At 41.2% G+C, this 18,603-nt stretch overlaps 2 protein-coding genes across 16 annotated transcripts in view; one reads left to right on the forward strand and one right to left on the reverse strand.

Moving 5' to 3' along the window:
* Positions 1 to 141: 141 nt before the first annotated feature.
* On the reverse strand, positions 142 to 5,601 carry ddx10 (DEAD (Asp-Glu-Ala-Asp) box polypeptide 10). The gene is made up of 2 exons (XM_022191317.2): positions 4,173 to 5,601; positions 142 to 2,981 (listed from the first exon to the last, which is right to left on the reverse strand). The coding sequence occupies exons 1-2, from the start codon at positions 5,520 to 5,522 to the stop codon at positions 1,791 to 1,793; spliced, it is 2,541 nt and encodes an 846-aa protein (XP_022047009.1). The 5' UTR covers positions 5,523 to 5,601; the 3' UTR covers positions 142 to 1,790.
* Positions 5,602 to 9,293: 3,692 nt separating this feature from the next.
* The window catches only part of szt2 (SZT2 subunit of KICSTOR complex), a 113,817-nt gene continuing 104,507 nt past the window's right edge, over positions 9,294 to 18,603 (forward strand). For all 15 annotated transcript variants that reach the window (XM_051947745.1, XM_051947749.1, XM_051947753.1 and 12 more), the window contains exons 1-11: positions 9,294 to 9,473; positions 11,670 to 11,795; positions 12,444 to 12,617; positions 14,075 to 14,245; positions 15,024 to 15,146; positions 15,345 to 15,507; positions 16,143 to 16,249; positions 16,436 to 16,646; positions 17,186 to 17,356; positions 17,455 to 17,686; positions 17,777 to 17,906. In XM_051947745.1, coding sequence (XP_051803705.1) covers positions 9,450 to 9,473; positions 11,670 to 11,795; positions 12,444 to 12,617; positions 14,075 to 14,245; positions 15,024 to 15,146; positions 15,345 to 15,507; positions 16,143 to 16,249; positions 16,436 to 16,646; positions 17,186 to 17,356; positions 17,455 to 17,686; positions 17,777 to 17,906 — 1,632 coding nt within the window. In that variant the 5' untranslated portion in view covers positions 9,294 to 9,449. The remainder of the gene's footprint in view (positions 9,474 to 11,669; positions 11,796 to 12,443; positions 12,618 to 14,074; positions 14,246 to 15,023; positions 15,147 to 15,344; positions 15,508 to 16,142; positions 16,250 to 16,435; positions 16,647 to 17,185; positions 17,357 to 17,454; positions 17,687 to 17,776; positions 17,907 to 18,603) is intronic.

Genomic DNA, 18,603 nt, shown 5'->3' on the forward strand with positions numbered 1-18,603 from the left:
TTGTATCTAACACTGACAGCCTTTGAGAGCCTGCATCAGAGTGTGCACATCTGTATGAATCTTCACGTTGACACCAAGCTACTGCAATGCAGCTCTCATGAATGTGGAGTCAAAGTCAAATTATCAATCGAAACACCAAACTGAGCCATAAAAATTCTTTATTATCTCAATAACCAGGTTCATTTCAAAATTGTGATAGCGTTCTCTGACATTAAATTAATTACAAATCTCCAGTTTCCTCTGATGAAGAGGAAGATTATGCGTTGATACCTAAAACTCTGAGGGAGAAAGATCGAGATTAAACTGACAAAAAACTGCAAAATCAGTCTGAAATCTCAGTACTACGAAGTCCTTTAGATCACCTGCAGTTACATCAATAACATCCATAAAGTCAGGAAGTTCTAGTTGTATGATGTCTCATTAATGAAAATTAACCGTCCTAAAATGTGATCATGGTTTGTCTTTTGTTATTCACATTCTGCCTCTATTAGTCTGACATTAGTGGTGTTAGTGTATTGAAACACTACCTATTTACTGCAAACTACCTCCAAGTTACTGGGCTATCTGTTTTTCCTAGTTCACAGCTGAGACGTTTGGCTTTGCAGCAAAATCCATCGATAGATGCTCACTGGAATGGAGCCGGTTGAATAGAAGTTAAATGCCTCAAGATAAACAGTTAATTAAATCACAGCAGAAGAAGGAGCAAACGGTGAAAGACAATGCAGGGACAAACAACAGTGACTGAACCTGAAACATTTGTGCCACTTTTATCTAGCTGTTTCGACACAGATGAATGGGAAAATAATTCTGTTACTTTAAATAAGGATTGCAATAGCTGCAATCAAGCGATCTGGGCGAGTGACAGCATCTGTAAGGATTATTTTGGCGACTTGAGCAAAGAAGTCACAACTCATCTGCAGTACTGTCATGGTTAAAAGTTGCTCAACAATAAATCACCATCTGACAAACTGAACAGAGACAACTTGAGATTTTCTGCTGCTGTTTTATCACCATCCACATCTGTTCCACTTTAAAGGAGCGTCTCACTTTTGTATTATGGAGTAGTTTAAAGAAGCAATCCATGAACCTACAAGTCAAAATAGTACTATACTATTCGCTGTCACTTGTTTCAGCCTGTTAATATATAACAGAAAGCCTGAATGACAAACTGACTGTGACTGATGAGATCGAACATGAAGACAACATTTTCTGTCATTGTTACCACAGGTTGTGCTCCCCAAACAGATTTTAGTCAGATCTGAAGAACACTCACCAGCACCAGAATCATAAGAACAGCGATTAAAAAAAAACAGCTGTTGTATTTTTTAACCAGTTTTGTTCATTTAGGTTCAATTACTCTGACATAATCAACACTTTTGTGAAATGACAAAGTATGAAAATGCATTGATTTCTGTCAAAAAGATAACAGACCCCTTGCCTCTTCCGTATGCAGACTGATGATGCTGACAGTCCTGCATAGTCACATTCTGAGCCAGGAAAACCCCTGGATGTCAGATCCATCTTATTAAGTTACTGTCAGTCAGTTTGGATCAAATCACCCACTCAGTCCTGACGAAGAGGAATGTAGAGAACTAGAAGCTAATTTTAAGGAAGTGAAGCGCTGAAACACTGGAGTGACACTTTAAATTTGGGGATTTTTTTCCCATTTAGACACAGGGCAGAATGAGCACGTCGTCTTAAACTGCAATTCAGCTTCAGATGTTGCCTCATTTAACTGCTGACTTTTCTGTTTGGACTTTACTGATTTCATGCTATCCATAAACGCTTCTCTACCTTCGTCCACCCAGCAGATGTAAGACCAACTCCTCATCTTCAGCCAGAGAGAGACCAGTGTCCAGAGTCGTGTGTTCATCCTCCAGCTGCTTCATCTTCTTCCTCTTTCCTGCTGGAGGATCCTCCTCTTCCTCCTCTTCATCATCCTCACTGCTGTCACTGCTGTGCTGACGTTTAGTTGACCTTATCTGATCCTCCTCCTCCTCAGAGTAAAGTTTGTCAGGGTCTGGCAGGGTGCTGGGGTCGAACTCGTCCTCGCTGCTATTGGCCAGGTATGCTATCACTTCATCCTCCTCGTCCTCATCAGATTTATTTCCGCCTCTCTTGCTCGCCTCCCGTCTAGCAGCCTTTTCCTTCAGTCTCTTCTCTCTGTGTTTGGCTTTCACCTTGCGGCTGTACTCCTGCTTGTCAAACTCCTGATCCTCCCGTTTCAGCCTCTCCTTGGCCTTTTCCACGTTGATACCTGAAACCTCGTCGTCTTCCTCGTCCGCAGCAGTAGCAGCCACGGTGCGCTGGACTGGCGGCCACAGCTGCACAGCTTCTCCCTCTTCACTGAAAGTCACTTTGGTGTTCACCTGGAAGTTTCTCTTGAGGATCTTTTTGGCTTCTTTGTACTTTGTCTCTTTTTCTGTTTTGTTTTTGGAGGCCTCTGCAGGCTCCTCTAGACTCTGCTGCTCCCCCGTCAGATTGAAGACGTCCTTTCTTTTAACCGTCAACAGGTCAAAGTCTCGCAGATCATCGTCGTCCTCGTCGTTTTCACTCGCAAGTAACGTCTTGGACTGATCCACATCTTGTTCGTTACTACTTTCCCTGTCCTCACTGGAGTCGTCTGAGCTTTGGCTTTCCTCATGAGGAACTTTTCCTCTCAGCTGGGACTTAAACTTCCTCAGCTCTTCCTCTTCGTCAGACTGTTCCTCTTCCTCCTCTGCTCTCCGTCCTTCTTTCTCAGCTCTCTGAGCCTGAGCTTTGTTTAGGAAGCGAACCCTTGGAGCCACAGCGAGGCCCAGGGACAGAGCGTACTCGTGAAGCTGGAGTTTAAACACATCAAACACTTCTTTGTTCTTCATCAGAAAGACGGAGCGCAGGTAGGAAACGAAGCACCGCTGGGCTCTCTCCTTCTGCTCCTTCTCCTGGGCCAGGAAGGCCTCCAGCTTCTGCTGCACACCCTGCAGTTTCTCTGGGTTCACCTGGAGTCAGAAAAACAACACAGTCAGTCAAAGCAGATGTTGATGGAACACTCAGAAACCTTTAAGTTTGTGTTACTTATGTTGCACATAAATGTATCCTGAACAGTTTTTGGAGATGTGCAGTGCGCAACATTTTGGAGAGTGGAGAGTTTGTATCTCATGTTCTTTTTTGTCTCCACTCCATAATACTGTTTCTTTTTGTCGGTAATCGAACTCCATTTAGTTTTCAGGCAACGGACAGGTGCTCATTTTGCCAGTCTAACCCATCAAACAGCTCTTAAATTTAAAACACATTTCATTCCACGGAGACACACTGTTGGAGGTGATAGCAAGCAGTGTGCACTTAATTACCTGAGAATTTGAGATTTTACTAAAGCAATATCCTAGATTATACACTTTTCAGCTCTTTTAAAAACTAATTAAGGTGTGACTCATCCAAATGGCAGAAGAAATCCTGGAGTCATATGCGTGGCCATCCGATGAATTCTCTCCCCTTTATCTGTTTTTGGTCTCTACTGACTGCTTAGTGCTGCTAAGTTTTTATAAGAAAAAAAACAGTTTAAATTCTTTCAATCTAGCATCTTGAATGTGAATATTTTCTGGTTTCTTTCACCCTCTTTGACAGTAAACTGAATATCTAAGGACAAAACAAGACATTTGAGAAGATTATCTTTGACTCTGCGAAACAATGATCAACATTTTTCTGCATTTTCTGACATTTTATAGTCAAAACTAACCAACTTATTGAGAATGAGAATTGTTATGAGAGCAGTGACGCAGACAGCTAAAAGCAATGAGCTGAAAATCACTTTAGAACAATGTAAAGCCAAGAGGAACTGCAGATTCAGCTGAGAAACACCTTTCACATTGTTTTCATGTAATTTCAGATATTTGTGTTTTTGAAAACATAGATTATAATCACTTGAAAAGAAAACTATAACATACAATTTAGATTATTTGCTGTTTGAATGCCATTTTTGTGCCCATTTGCACATTACTACAGAATATATTGTATACTGTGTAATAATTGTTTTGGTTTTCAGCTTAGTATTGGACAGAAATTGCGAAGTAGAATCTGATGATCACAGTAGTTTAGCTGCACAGTATTGATTCTTAATATGTTGGACACTGGTTTATATCTTCTTCCTGACTGTGTGTATGTCTGGATGCTGTGGATGTACGAAGTCTCACTTGGATCTTGTTGATGGGAACCTTTTTGTCCTGCAGCTGCCGGACCATCCCCTTCTCCTCGGAGGGCAGCAGCAGCAGCAGAGCCTCTCCTCCTTCCTTGTACCTGGCAGTCCGGCCCACCCGGTGGACGTAGGTGTCTGCATCCTCTGGACAGTCAAACTGCAGCACCCAGTTGACTGCAGGGAAGTCCAGGCCTCTGGCGGCGATGTCGGTGGCAAAGAGCACAGCGTTCTGCTTCTTGAGGAAGTCATTGTAGACCTCCACTCTCTTCATCTGCTGCTGTTTGCCGTGCAGGGCCAGGATGGGCATGCCGGGTCGGAGGCGGCAGAAGACCCTGAACAGATACTGCACCTCCTTGCAGCAGGCGAAGAAGACGATGACCTTCTTCTTCAGGTGGCTTCTGATGAAGGAGAAGAGCATGTTGACCTTCTGGTGGAGCTCACACACCACGTAGCTCTGCTCCAGGGTGGCCGGGGTGCTGAACTTGGCCTTCTCATGAACCCAGACATACTCTGGATCTTTGAGGCTGAGCCGGGCCAAGTCTTTGACTGACTTGGTCTGCGTGGCGGAGAACAGCAGCGTCTGTCTGGACTTGGGAAGGTTCTCCACGATGGCATTGAGAGTATCTGCAAAGCCCATATCCAGGATGCGATCCGCCTCATCCAGGACCAGCATGTGCAGATCGGTGGCGTGGAAGGTAGCTGTCTCATCCATGTGCTGCAGCAGCCTGCCAGGCGTGCAGATGACGATGTTGGTGTGGTGGATCCTCTCCGACTCGTTCTTCAGGTCCTTCCCGCCGATGATGAGCCCCGCGGAGAACTCGTGGTTCTTGCCCACCTTGCGGAGCACCTCGAAGGTCTGGTAGGCGAGTTCTCTGGTGGGGGATATGATGAGAGCGCCGAGGCCGTCCATGGAGCTCCACTGCTGGCGGTACAGACACTCCAGCACCGGTATGAGGAAGGCTAACGTCTTTCCGGAGCCGGTCTTGGCCGCTCCGAGGACATCTTTCCCCTGCAGAGCGAAGCCGATGGTCTGCCTCTGGATCTTGGTGGGCTGCCGATACTGAGCCTCCTGCAGGCCCAGCAGGGTCTTCTTGGAGATGGGGAAGTCTGAGAACTTGACAACCTCTTTCGCGTTGATGTCTCCGTACCTGCTGACCAGACGGTCGATGTACTCCTTCTCCACCTGCCACTCCGGTTTCTTCGCCTGGGCTCTGTCTCGCTTCACTCGTGCTTTCGTCTTGTCGTACTTTTTCTTCCATTTCTCGAAGCTTCTGACGGGGTCATCGTCGTCTTTCTTCTTCGGTGGTTTCGGTTTCTTCCCGGTGGGCTTTGAGCCTTTTTTCTCCATTATTTAAGACGAATATAGCAGTGAAGGAGGTTTAAAGACACATTCGCTGCACTTTGGGTAAACAGCGTGGAGAAAACTCGTCGCGTTTAGTTGACGTCATCACCACTCGACGCCGGTATTGGGGGATTTCGCCCTAAATCTTACCTGACAGGCAGACCTACAATGTCTTTGTGGGGCCTGTGACAGACTGGCGACCTGTCCAGGGTGTCCCCTGCCTTCGCCCGAGTCAGCTGGGGTAGGCTCCAGTTCCCCCCGCAACCCTTGTGAGGATAAAGCGGTGTATAGAGAATGGATCTTTGGTCTTTGTGGGGGCGCTTAGCTGGCATCATTGTCAGTTGATGTGACAAAAATGATTAGAACAACTTTCTAATAAGATTTTTTTTTTTGCAAATTGCTGTAGACCAAATAATCATTATCTTTGACCACTCATAGTTTGCTCATCCAGGCAAAATTGCCATATAGAAGTGCACCACAGATCATATTTAGTATAAACACACTTTTTAAATGTAAACTTCAACTAATGAAAAAATTGAAACAGCTGCTGAAGTTATGTTTAAATAATTACAATGTAATCCTCTGAACTAAAAAAACTTCCAGGAGGTAAAAAAAAGCATGTCGTCTCTGAAAAATTGCCAAATATTAAAAAAAAACTTCAGTCATGAAGAAATCACTGAGCTGCGACCAACAATGGTGACAAAAATATGGAGACAAATTAAAAGGCTAAATTGTATAATACCTGTAGTATGTACAGCCATTATTTCTTTCTTATATGGGTAAGACCTGGAGACATACAGAATAATGTTGTATATGATGACACCAGGTTTTTTTTCAAATCCTGTCAAAAAAATAAAGACAGTTAACTTTTGTTGGGATGTAGCATGATAAACGTGTCATACCCTCTACACCTAGCCATTCATATTCTGTCTCCACTGAAGTGACAGACTTTATGTTGCAGTCTCAATGGAAATAATGTGAAATTGCTCTTAAATCAGTGGAAACATTTTGTGGTTATTCAGAAGTACCTGACTATATGTGGTTAAACTGTGGATGGTTGTGTTGTTAACCATTTGAAGGCTAAGCAGTTTCTGTCATTTTTTGCTTGTGTCCCATTTTTGCTCACTGCAGACTCATTTTTCATGCAAAGAGCTAAATATGTGTCAGATGAGATGTAAATGCATATTTGTTACAAAACACAAGAACAAGTAACTGTGGTTGATCAGATTAATTCAAAAGGAAATTCTGCTACATGCAAATGTTATGGAAGAACTTCACAAAAGAATAAAGTTCATAGTGAGTCAGTAAAAATCTGCAACTGCACTCAAATATCTTCCTACATACATTAGTACTGAAATATCATAATATACTATAGTCCTATTTATACATAGTCAGGAAAAGTGACTAAGTGTATTCACTCAAGCACTGTTGTTAAGTACAATTTTCAATTTTGGGGTACTTCTACTTTACTTGAGTATTTCTATTTTCTGCTCCCTTAAGCTTAAACTCGACTATGGTTCAAAGACAAATATTGTACCTTTTACTCCACTGTATTTATTTGAAAACATACTTTGCAAATCAAGTTTGATAATTCAAAATGTGATTAATAAATAAATCATGATGTATCCTATTACTGTCTTGTTTTTAAATATTGATGAAACTTTATTGATCTCCATTCAGGGTGAAATTTAAAAACTGCCAGCAGTAAATATTAAAACCAGCTTTATCCCTACCAGCTGCCATATTAAAGTGATGAACATGTTATTGCATCAAATAATAACCCAATAAGATAGTATACATTATTCTGAAACAGGCCATTCTCAAAAAATGTACTTTCACTTTTGGTACCTTAAGTGTTTTTTTATGCTTTTGCCTTTTTACTTAAACTAAAAATGCATTAAGTTTACGTGTAAGTGAGTATTTCAACACTGTTACTTCCACAGAAGATCTGAATACTTCCTCCACCTCTGTTTCTATCCTGCCTTTTTGAGAAGTAAACAACGTGTGCAACGTTCGTCTTGTCCCCAGAGAAACTGCTGTAATTTCTGTTACTGTTCTCGTTGTATTTTGAATTTCAAAGCGTTCGCTGTAATGTGACGCACAGCAGCGACTGCACTGCTCCTGAAGTCGACTGTCTCCTGATTTCTCAGTTACTCGACTAGTTTTCACGGTTGACTTTTTAAAAAAGGGCCTCATCCATTTTCCCGTTGTTTCTGCCGGACAGAAAAGAGAAGCGGACACACTTCCGGATCACATGGCGCTGAAAAAAAGCAACACTGACGGAAAATCAAGGACTGAAATTTCAAAATGAGAGATTATTATTATTAGTAATAGTATTAGCAATAGCAACATTTTTATAAGTATTGTTATTCGTTTTTATGTGTAAATTAAGAATATGTGTGTGCATCTTTTATTAATTTAGGAGTGCACAATTCAGGTTTCGCTCTTATAGGCCTACATATGATTAAATACTGTAGGGCTGAAACCTACTTTGAATATTTGAGCAGTTTGTCTTTCTAATTCTCTCTCTCTCTCTCTCTCTCTCTCTCTCTCTCTCTCTCTCTCTCTCTCTTACTACCAGCTGTTCTTGTTTTTGTTGAATCTTTTTTTTATTAAATAACTATATTTCCTATTTTATTTTTGTACTTACTTTTGATTTTTCATTATTTGTATTCATTTTTCTTCTTACCGTACCTATATATTTTGGTTCCTTACTTGGCTATATTGTAAATCAGCCCTTTATGATGTTGATGTGCTCCAAGTTTGTGTTGCTGTGTGTTACATGTTGCCTGCTTATTTTCTGTGGTTTTAATTCTTGGCTAAACCAGGCTAAGATGGCCCTCTTGAGAACAGTATCTGTTTTTCTACTATAATATTTTGGATAACAGTAGAATTTGTACACAAGAAGTAAGTGATCATATTTAGAAGGTAATTAAACTTTAAAAGACCACGAACTTGCTATAAACTTATAGAAAAAATCCTGACAAATTGCAAGTTTATTTGCTCATTTTGATCCGTACAAACTTAGTACTTCTGCATGAGATCAACTTCATTTCAAGTTTTTGGTGTTGCTCTCACTTCAATGCAAGATACAAATTAGATGCCACATAAAGAAGTGATATCTGACTACTTTTTAAAAATGTAGTGTTATTCTTGCAATTCATTTAGAATTGAGTGGCCAAGGACAAAAATTTTACCGTAACTATAGCTTTATTATCATTTATAAAAAATATAAAATCAGTGATCATCAGGGATATTTAGATTAAAATGTTTATGAATATTCATGTAAAAATGCAGAATCTTATTTTGTACTGTCAAAATGTTCCATTAACGTACCTCAAAACCCCTTCTTTTGATTTTCTACTTCAGCAAAAATGAGTTCTATGCAATTAAGGGCATAATCATCCATGAAAAGACCTGAAATAAAAACTGTCTAGCGGTCAAATGAAATACGGGGGTGGACATCTTTCTTTGGTTTAACATATCCTTATCTTTTGAGCCTTATCAGTAATTAAAAAAGCATGACTATGCATTTTATTCAATTAACAGTCTCATTAAAAACAGCTTATTATGCTGCATATGGGCTGTAATGTACTTCTTCATAGTAATTTCCAATTCTTAAGCAATAATAAGTGACAAACATCAACAAAAATTACTACTCATACAGCAATTTGCCACAGAAAAATAACATTGAGAAAAAAAAAGACACTGTGCCACACCTATAAGTATTCTGATTGGGTCATTTTATTCTGAAAGGTTTCACCGGAAGACGTGTGTGGGCATGTTGACGCTGACAGCCGCCGTGTGAACACCTGATCATCAGACAAGGCAGAAGATAAACAAGTAATAAGACTGTATATTTTGCACAAATCCGAGTGCATATTCGCCGGCTGAGGCTCGCTGACACCCCGCCGGCCCTATGCTCCACCCGGCATGGCAGAGAGAGCCGACAATGAGGTACCGTCCAGCAGCTGACCGCTTTAGAGAAGAAAAAAAAAAACACAGTGCACATTTTGTGTTTGCTGGTTTGTCCGGAGATCGAACTCGACAAAGTCCTGTTTCCAGTGAGCCGTTATGAAAAATCCCCAGCAGACTGAGCCGTGTTAGCCGCAATGCTACATGCGACTTTAGCAGCTAGCAGCAGCTGTCAGACTGGAAGTTGACACGTTTGTTAGACTTCTTTAAAGGTCGTTTTTTGTTGTAATCAGTTTTTCTTGTGTTTTGTGTGTCTTGGAAACTTCCATCCATCCATCCGCTATATACCCCTTTATCCCCACTAGGGTCGCGGGGGGTGCTGGAGCCTATCCCAGCTGACACCCAGGACAGGTCGCAGTCTGTCGCAGGGCTACATATACAGACAAACAATCACACTCACATTCACACCTACGGGCAATTTAGAGTACTCAATTAACCTCAGCATATTTTTGGACTGTGGGAGGAAGCCGGAGTGCCCGGAGAAAACCCACGCATGCACAGGGAGAACATGCAAACTCCATGCAGAAAGATCCCAGGCCCACCCCGGGATTCGAACCTGGAATCTTCTTGCTGCAAGTCGAAAGTGCTAACCACTTACTCCACTGAGCAGCCCTGTCTTGGAAACTTGCAGGTGTAAATTAAATGCCGTGAGAATGTATAAACCTGACATTTCTCTGGTACTTACTCAGCTCGGTAGCCTTCTAGCTTTACAAGCCAGTAAGATGTTTGTTTAGCTTTTACATAGACGTTGAGGAAACAGAAGTCTTTCAGCTCAAAAATTTGTATAATTCAGAGTAATCCACTACTTCCATTTACTGTCTAGAGTTGCTTCTGCTATTTCTAAATTGTCACAGCCTCAAGCAAACCAACTCCAAATGTTTTGCTGTTTTCTGCAGGAGTGAACACAACAGTCTTCATGTACTCCAACCATCTATTTAACGTAGGATCCCGTGCATTACTATTGTTTTTTTTTTGTTTGTTGGTTTTTGGCAACGTCACCAGAACAACAGGAGGATGCTTAGCACGTTATGTCGCTAACAAGTCAGAGCTCTGTGCTGATTGTACAGCTGAGTGACATTCAGAGATGTTGGGGACTTTGAGACTTATTTTAAACCAGTTCTCAGCACTGTGATTTCATGTTGCCTGTTGTATTTTAGTGCAATCAAAACTGAGCCATTGTTCACATCTGTTTACTTCTCTCCTGTTCTCTGTACTCGTTTATACTGTATTTTAATGCAGCCAAATCCCCAACGAAGCTGTTCTTGTGTACATATCTTGCTGTCTCTGTTGTTAGCCAATGAAAGGATTGGGAAATAGTGACGCAGCCCATATATACTACTTATTAAGAGGCCATCACTTTAGAGTCATTTTAAATTTCAGCTCTGCACCAATAAACTACTAATTTTATAACTGCAAAATCGTCTTGCAAACTTACTAGATACATGAGTTAAAAACAACAGTACTAATGGGATTTTGGTGATGTTTCCACGAAGTCCAGTGCTCACATGCCGTCATGGGTGCAGAGAGAGTCTTCTTCCTGAATGAGGTTTTGACAGTAGCAGCTCAGCTGTATTTACTGAAGAACCCCATTTAGAACAGGGCTAAAAAAAAATAAAAGACAAAGAGGGCTATACAATCATGGTGAAATGAACCTTCTTTACACTATTTTGACTTGAAAATTTGAGACACATTATGGAGACATGTGAGACTTTCATTAACTTGCTAACTTGATAAGAAACACAGCATTTAAACAGTTAGCCAGCTAACTGGAGGATTAAATTTATAGAAATCTGAGCGAACCGTGATGGGGGTTGAGCTGTAAACATGAATCTTTTAAATAAATATTTCCTGTTGTTTAATTTTGCCAGATAGGGTTTTCAACAACATGCCGTCCTTGTGGCAATCACACTCTTCAGTGCATCACATTTTGAATCTGTTGCACATTGAATTTTCAACTCAAGCTAAAAATTCTGTCCCAAATCAAATTGCAATGTTTGCCACAAAAGTCGCAATTACAGATTTCTTCCAAATCAGTCAATTCTAACTGCAATCCTCTGCCATTCATGTCCTCGTGTGACCTCCTTGCATACTTCTTGTGAGTCTGTTAAACTGTTTGCAGAGGCTGGACGGATGTCTGAACAGTCCACCTTCATGTATTCATGCGTTTCTCGTCATTAGGTGGAGGAGGCAGACCAGATCTACCTGCTCATGAAGGAGGACTATCGGATCTCTAGGAATGTGCGTCTGGCGTGGTTCCTTGGGAAACTTAACCAAGTCATCTGGCCTGCCTCACAGCCTGAAGTGGTGAGTTTATGCTTCCTCTTTATTTTCCTCTACTGTTCTCACACAGTAGCCTGGCAGCTCCAAGATGGAGAAGTGGCTAATAGGCTGTTGCTCCTGCTTAAAATGGTGGATGTACAACCCCTTCAGTGGCATATCTAGGGAGTTGTATATCATTAGTATGGTGTGTTGCTGCGCTGAGGGCTCTCTGAGTTGCCGCTTGTCACTTGGTTTCATATGAAACTTGATTGTTTGGCATTAGCAGTTAAATTGGGATTTGTCTTGGGTTCAAAGTAGTTCCACTGAGTCTGTAAACAACCGGTGGATGGGGGTTGTCCAGAGTAACAGTTTTTATTTTTTGAAGGAGATATTACAGTTGAATTTTAGAGACATTTAATGTCATAAAATCTCCATTTCATTTTTAAAAAATTTCTGAACCTAAACCCTCAAAATGAATCCATCTAAATAACCAGATGCCTTTTGATCATTTGGATGATGCAGCATGCAAAGCTGACATAAGCAACCAGGGGATCAACAGGATAAACTCGGTAATAATGATAATAATAAACAGCCATCGTACATGGTTAATAAGTACACAGTTTAAATATCGTGTGTATAGCAGTAAATGCTGTGACTGGGGATTCACTGACGTCCTGTTTGACTCGTTTGCAGCTGAACTCAGAAAATGAACTGGACTTGCTGAGCATCTTACCTAAAGGATGGCGGCCAGATTTCTCTCCCAACACTTACCCCTGCATATTGATGCCGTCCACTCGGGCCACCTTCCTGGCCCGGAGATACCGCTTCATCATCGAGCTGGACCTCAGCCCCTCCACAGGGATTGTGGTGAGCTGTCTAATTGTAGTTGGATCGCTTCCTGAATTAAACCACGTGACACAAATTTGGATAGAACAGTGGTTGTTAATCTTGGATATACTCTTCACTCGTGTTCCACTTGTTTGCTGTTCCTCATTGCGGTAAAATGTGTGTTTTTCGGTCTATAGCATTACACGATACCCAGCTTAACTCTCAAGCAGTTTCTGGGCGTTTTCTGCTCCTGTCACATGCTTACTCACTGTGGGCTCGTTTTGCAGTATAAAATGCTGCACCTCTTTGAATTTCTTTGATGACTTATTTTAGAAAAAAAACTTGAAATCAACATGTAAAACATTTTTTATGAGGACCCACGGGTGTTGCCAGTATTGGAAAAATGCTGACTCATAAATACTTTACTATTTTCATTGTTTGCTCAAACTGCAGTTCAGCCGAAAAGTCTCACAATTTTTGACGTGCGGCTCTTGGTCTCAGCTGAGAAACCAATGGCTTTTTTGTGTTTTGCAGAATCTGGTATGAGCAAACCGTTTATTTTTTTAAAGATTTTCAGTTGAGACACACAGGATAAAGTGACTTTCATGAACGTTTTATGATTTTCAACTGAGATTCGGTCAAGTTTGTTGTTCAGTACTTGTCTGAATGTTCAAAATTCCCTGATTCTTTTGATTTTTGCCATTTGTTGCTCTGATAGACGGTGTAATTTTAGCATTTTTAAAATGTTTTAAAGACTGTGTGCCCTTTAAACCTTCAGGTAGGATTTTGTTTTCAGAACGTTAAAGCTTTACGTGACTTCTGCTGCATTGCTTGTGGATTCTCAAGGTGTGTGACTTTCACTGGCCTTTAGAAAATCTACATCAGCCTTCACCCTGATAAAAATATTAATATCCTTTGCATAGGCAGACACTACCAGTGGAGGACTGTTAAGCTGCAATTGGCAAAATCCACAGAGCTGCTTCCTCAGCCTGTGGCCAGACTGTAAAAAGAGAGAGACTGAGAAAGTCCATCAGGCTCCATTGCTAATGGATTTAAAGAGAATTAAACTCTAATTAAAGATGTGAACATGAGGGACATTCCACTGATATGTACAGAGTGAGTTTGGAAACTGGGTCTAACGGTTTCTTGTACTATAAAGAATGATGATCGCGCAAAGGATTATCACCCACTCTTCACATCCTCTCAGCTCCATAAAACACTTTGATGACTTTATTATCTTGGTTCAGTCTCACAGCACTGCTTCAGTTTCTAATATTTGTATATGTCCTGCATTAGGCCATCTGTGTGAAAAATATTGTTCCTTTGAAAGAAACAAAACAACCAAGTGAAATACCGTCACACAATGAAGACTGGAATTAACTGAGGAGGATATTTATCATCCGGACCATACAAAACAGTGTAGGATTGTTACAAACCATCTATTGGATCATTAAAATCTGTAGGATTTGACATGGGTTTTGTGTTCTGTCCTGCAGGATGACAGCACAGGAGAGATGATCTTTGATGAGGTGTTTCACGCCTTGTCGAGGTGTCTGGCTGGTCTGGTTCAACCTTTTAAAGTCCCTGGAACTGATCAGATTTTCAAGCCCAAGATCTTCGTCACCATCTTGGCGTATTCGTCAATTATCGGCCTCACTTCACACCAGGTCACCAGGCTTACATGTTATCCTGTTTTTGTTTTTTTTACACAGTGTCAGAGTTTTCAGAAAATGCTGAATGTCTTAAAATGCAATGGAGCTGCAAAATGAAAAGCTATGTTTTTGTGTCATTGAGCGAGAGCGTGTTTCACTTCTGACTTCAGGCGACTTCACTGTGAAGTGTGCTCTGTTACACCTGTAGTCACACTGATGTCATGTCCCAGAGTTTACCTCTTCATTACTGCAGTTGGATGTTAGAAAACTGTGCCTCAGATTTGGTTGTTTTTCCTGACAGAACTGTCTGTTACACATTTTTTGCTCTTTGTTGGGCTAAGGAGTGCAACACTTTGTGTTTATTGCAGAAGTGCAAATTTTAAAATAAGACCTTTTGATTAAAGATGATGATTTTTAGCTCAGGCTTGGTTAAGTGTCCTGATGTGACATCCTATTCTTTCTGTCTGCATTTTCTAGCCCTGATCAATGTCTAATTTTGGTGATTTTTTTTTTTTTTGGTAAAGGTGAAATACTTTTCAAATTGACCTGTAGGTTTTCAGGTGCAGAAGGTTAAAGAGTTTCACAGTTTTTCATTTGAGCTACTAACTGCATTTGAACTTAAACTGAACAGGACAGAGGTGCAAATAACGGTATCGTCTTTGGCTTTGGCTCTGTTCCTACAGGCTCTGATTGTTTTCAATACATTGTAGGTTGTTCTGCTCATAGGTCTCTATACTGATATTTAGTTGAAGATGATGTTGCAGTTTTCTCACAATCTTGATCTCCTCTGCAGGTTTTGGTACAAGGATGTCAGCTTGACAGAACAGACCTCGATGAGTTCCTGCATCATATCTATCAGCAGCTCAGAGCGCTGGAGAGCAACATTGCTGAAGTCCTTCATCAGCAGCATGAACAGGTGAGTGCACGTGAGCAGTGTTTACTCAAATCTGCTCTGTAGATGAGAAAACTTGTTCGTGAGGCATCAGATCCCGCAACCTTTCATGAAACGTAATTTAAACACTTTACACTCACGTGTGTAAAGGAATATGGCATCAATCTTGTGTGTTTTAGTACTGATAAGGACAATAAAAAATGTATTACCTGTGACCTTCAGTCTGTGGACCCAACACAAAGCTCAGCTCACCATAGCAACAACCTGGATGACCAGCCGTACCGGAAGCAGGGCATTTCCATGGTATCGGCAGATATGGGTCTGGTCAGTATGGTTCGTCAGGGCATCCTGGCCCTGCAGCTGCTGCCACCAAACTCCAGTGCAGGTAGGTTTGTCATTTAGGTTCTCGATCAAGTGTTTTGCCAAAAGGTTTAGAGTTGTTCCTTTGCTGAGTTGCTGAATTATTTCCTGAAGCTTCTTTCCAGACATCTTCTGCAGAACCCTCTGACAACCAAGCAGCTTTTCTAGAGACTTATTCATAAGTGGTGGCAGGTTTTGAATTGTGTATTCTTCCTTGTCTGGCACCCAACCCTGTTTTGGTTATTAGGAACGCACCTGCACTACATGATGTGTAATTCAACCTCTACTAAAGTCATTATACCTGTTCTGCTACACTGGAAGTATCATAGTTTGTGTCTGTCTGCAGCCTAAGATTACCCGTTTTTCGTGTCTTGGTTGTCTTAATTTGATGAATCGTACAAATTCGGTAAACGGCACCCTGTTCCAGACAGTTAGTGTCTAAAGACAATGATGCTGTCGGGTTCAGCTGCTCCCGTGTGAACTGATGGAAGTACTGAGGAAAGAATGAAAATGAAGAGCTGAGGAGACAAATTCAAAGCTAACATACCTCCACACAGCTGCCCAAGAAGTTATTTAACACTTTAGACGCACACCATGCAACATTATAACACCTCATAGTTAACAAGAAAGAATGAGCCATGTAACTTGTGTGTATTTCAGGTATCATCATAATCACAGATGGAGTGACAAGTGTTCCAGATGTAGCTGTATGTGAAACTCTGCTGAACCAGCTCAGGAGTGGAACCATTGCCTGCTCATTTGTGCAGGTAAAGATGATAAGATCTTGGTGTTTGCTGTTTTAGTTTCTGTGTTAGTATTATGTGTTAATTGTGCTGAAAACTAGGATAGATGTGAGTGTACTTAAAAACAGTAGCCGGGATTCTGTGGGATCAATTTAGGAGCTGTTGTAGTCTCCTGCTGCTCCTCTTTGAATTGTGTTTGCCCATTTCTAGGTTGGAGGTGCATACTCCTACGACTGCAGCTTTGGCTACATCCCCAACGTAGAGCTGATGAAGTTCATCTCATTAGCCACCTTCGGCTCGTACCTGCCCAGCTGTCCTGAAGTGGACCATGACAGCCTAGAGATGAATGCCTACCACAAGGCCTTCTTAACATATTCCTTCCTCAAGACTCCTGAGTCTATGAACTCTGAGTACTTCTGTGGTGAGACAACTATGTGTACTATATGCCATGAAACAGATTCTGCTATTACTTTGCTGACACACTTCTGAGCTCTTAACCTCCTCAGTTAAAAATGTGGGACAAGTGTAAACAGTGTCGTTTTGGCGCTGTAGGGAAGGTTTATCAGGTTTATCTTTACAAATCTTTCTAAATCCACAAACTTTAAATGAAAATATGATGGATTTCCTTGGACATACAGTAACATACACTCATTCTTGGCGATTCTGTCATCAGTTGCAATAGACAACCATAATTTTACAGTAGTTTTAATTTGAAATACTCACTAGAACTACTAGAGGAATTTATAGATTTTATTTTTATATTTATTTGTTTTGCTTTACTAAGACTGTCCAGCGCAGGGATCTTACTTACCCACTTACAGTGAATGTGATGCTTTAGACACACTTTTACCAAGATTTTGCATATTTTACAATAATAATAATTATCTATCTATCATTATTATATCATAATCTATCATTATTTTTTTTGTCGGTTACATTGACATTCGTTATTTTTTCCAGTTTCCCAGCACAAACTGTTCAATGAGCACCTGGTATCAGCCAGTGGTAACCCTGCCCTGGTTATGAGGAGGAAGAAGCACACAGAGAAGGAAGTCCATGCTCATTTAGTCAGCGTGGTGTCAGTTCGACTGAGGGAGGGCTACACCATCAGAGAGATCAGCCTCACTAAAGGTAAACGTCTGTCCTTGACAAAATCCACGAGCTCGTAGCTCAAAAAATACAGTGTTGAATTTTGTTTTAGCTGAGAGTGAAGCTCCTGGTTTCTTAAGGTGGGACTCAGCTGGAGGTGAAGCTGGTGCTGTTATGGAAGCACAACATGCATATCGAGTACCTAGCGGCCGCCTCCTGGCCGCTGGATCCCTCCAAGAGAACCACCAGAGTGGAGGTGACGATGGAGGGAAGCTACGACATCCTGCACGACATCAGCTGCACCCAGAGGAAACCCATTACCAGTCCATACCGCACCTCTGTCATCCGCCGCTTCTGGAACACACTGCAGAGGTACCCGAGTCTTTTTCAGGACACATTGCTGTATTCTTCTAATGGAGGATGTGTTGTTGTGTAACCGCGATGTGTTGTGTGATCTTCCAGCATCAACCAGACCGATCAGATGTTGGTGCATCTTCAGTCGTTTAATTCAATTCCTGAAAACTACACGATTCCAGAGAGCACCAAAAATGGAGTTCCTCTGTTCTACATCCCTCCTGGCTCTACGACTCCGGTACTGTGCAGTCATTGATTGTCGTTAAACATTAGGGGGACAAGTTAACTCCACTAAAACATCAGCTAACTCTTTAGCAGTTTGGAAGAAGATATGGTTAAGCCTCTGAACTCCACCTAGTTGCTTTTCACTCACTGTGGGCTTAGTTTTCACTGCAATATAAAAGTTATGCGTCTCTATGAAAACAGCACAACAATTGCCAGAAGCAGAGAGAATCCAAAAATGTCTTTCGTGCAGTGTGATGAAGTTATTTTGCCATATATCAAAACAAATTTGAAAATTGGATGTCTTTGAAGAGCTGTTTTATAAAATTGGTGAAGGCCTAGTATCAGCAGATATGACTTTGTTTCCAATTAAAGAAAGATGTGAGTTAAAAGAAATAACACTGTTACGTTGCCACTTTAATGACTGTTTTTCATTAAAACTGCACATCTGAAATAGTCCTATAGCTCTTTAGATTCATGAAACTCTGTCATGCCACAAAAATCAACACATATTTAACTGTAAGTTGAGAACTGAGTTACTGTTGAGCACATTTAGTAATTTTATTCCAAGTCAGTGTTCACACGATCAGAAAACACCCAGAGACCGGTTTGTGTTCAGGCGTTTAAACCCCCAAACACTATTGAGACGACACTTAAATGAATGATGCTATCCCAGTTGAACTTTGTGTTTTCTCTTTGTTTACCTCCTTTTA

Source organism: Acanthochromis polyacanthus, chromosome 4 (genome assembly GCF_021347895.1).
Source record: "Acanthochromis polyacanthus isolate Apoly-LR-REF ecotype Palm Island chromosome 4, KAUST_Apoly_ChrSc, whole genome shotgun sequence".
Taxonomy (NCBI): Eukaryota; Metazoa; Chordata; class Actinopteri; family Pomacentridae; genus Acanthochromis; species Acanthochromis polyacanthus.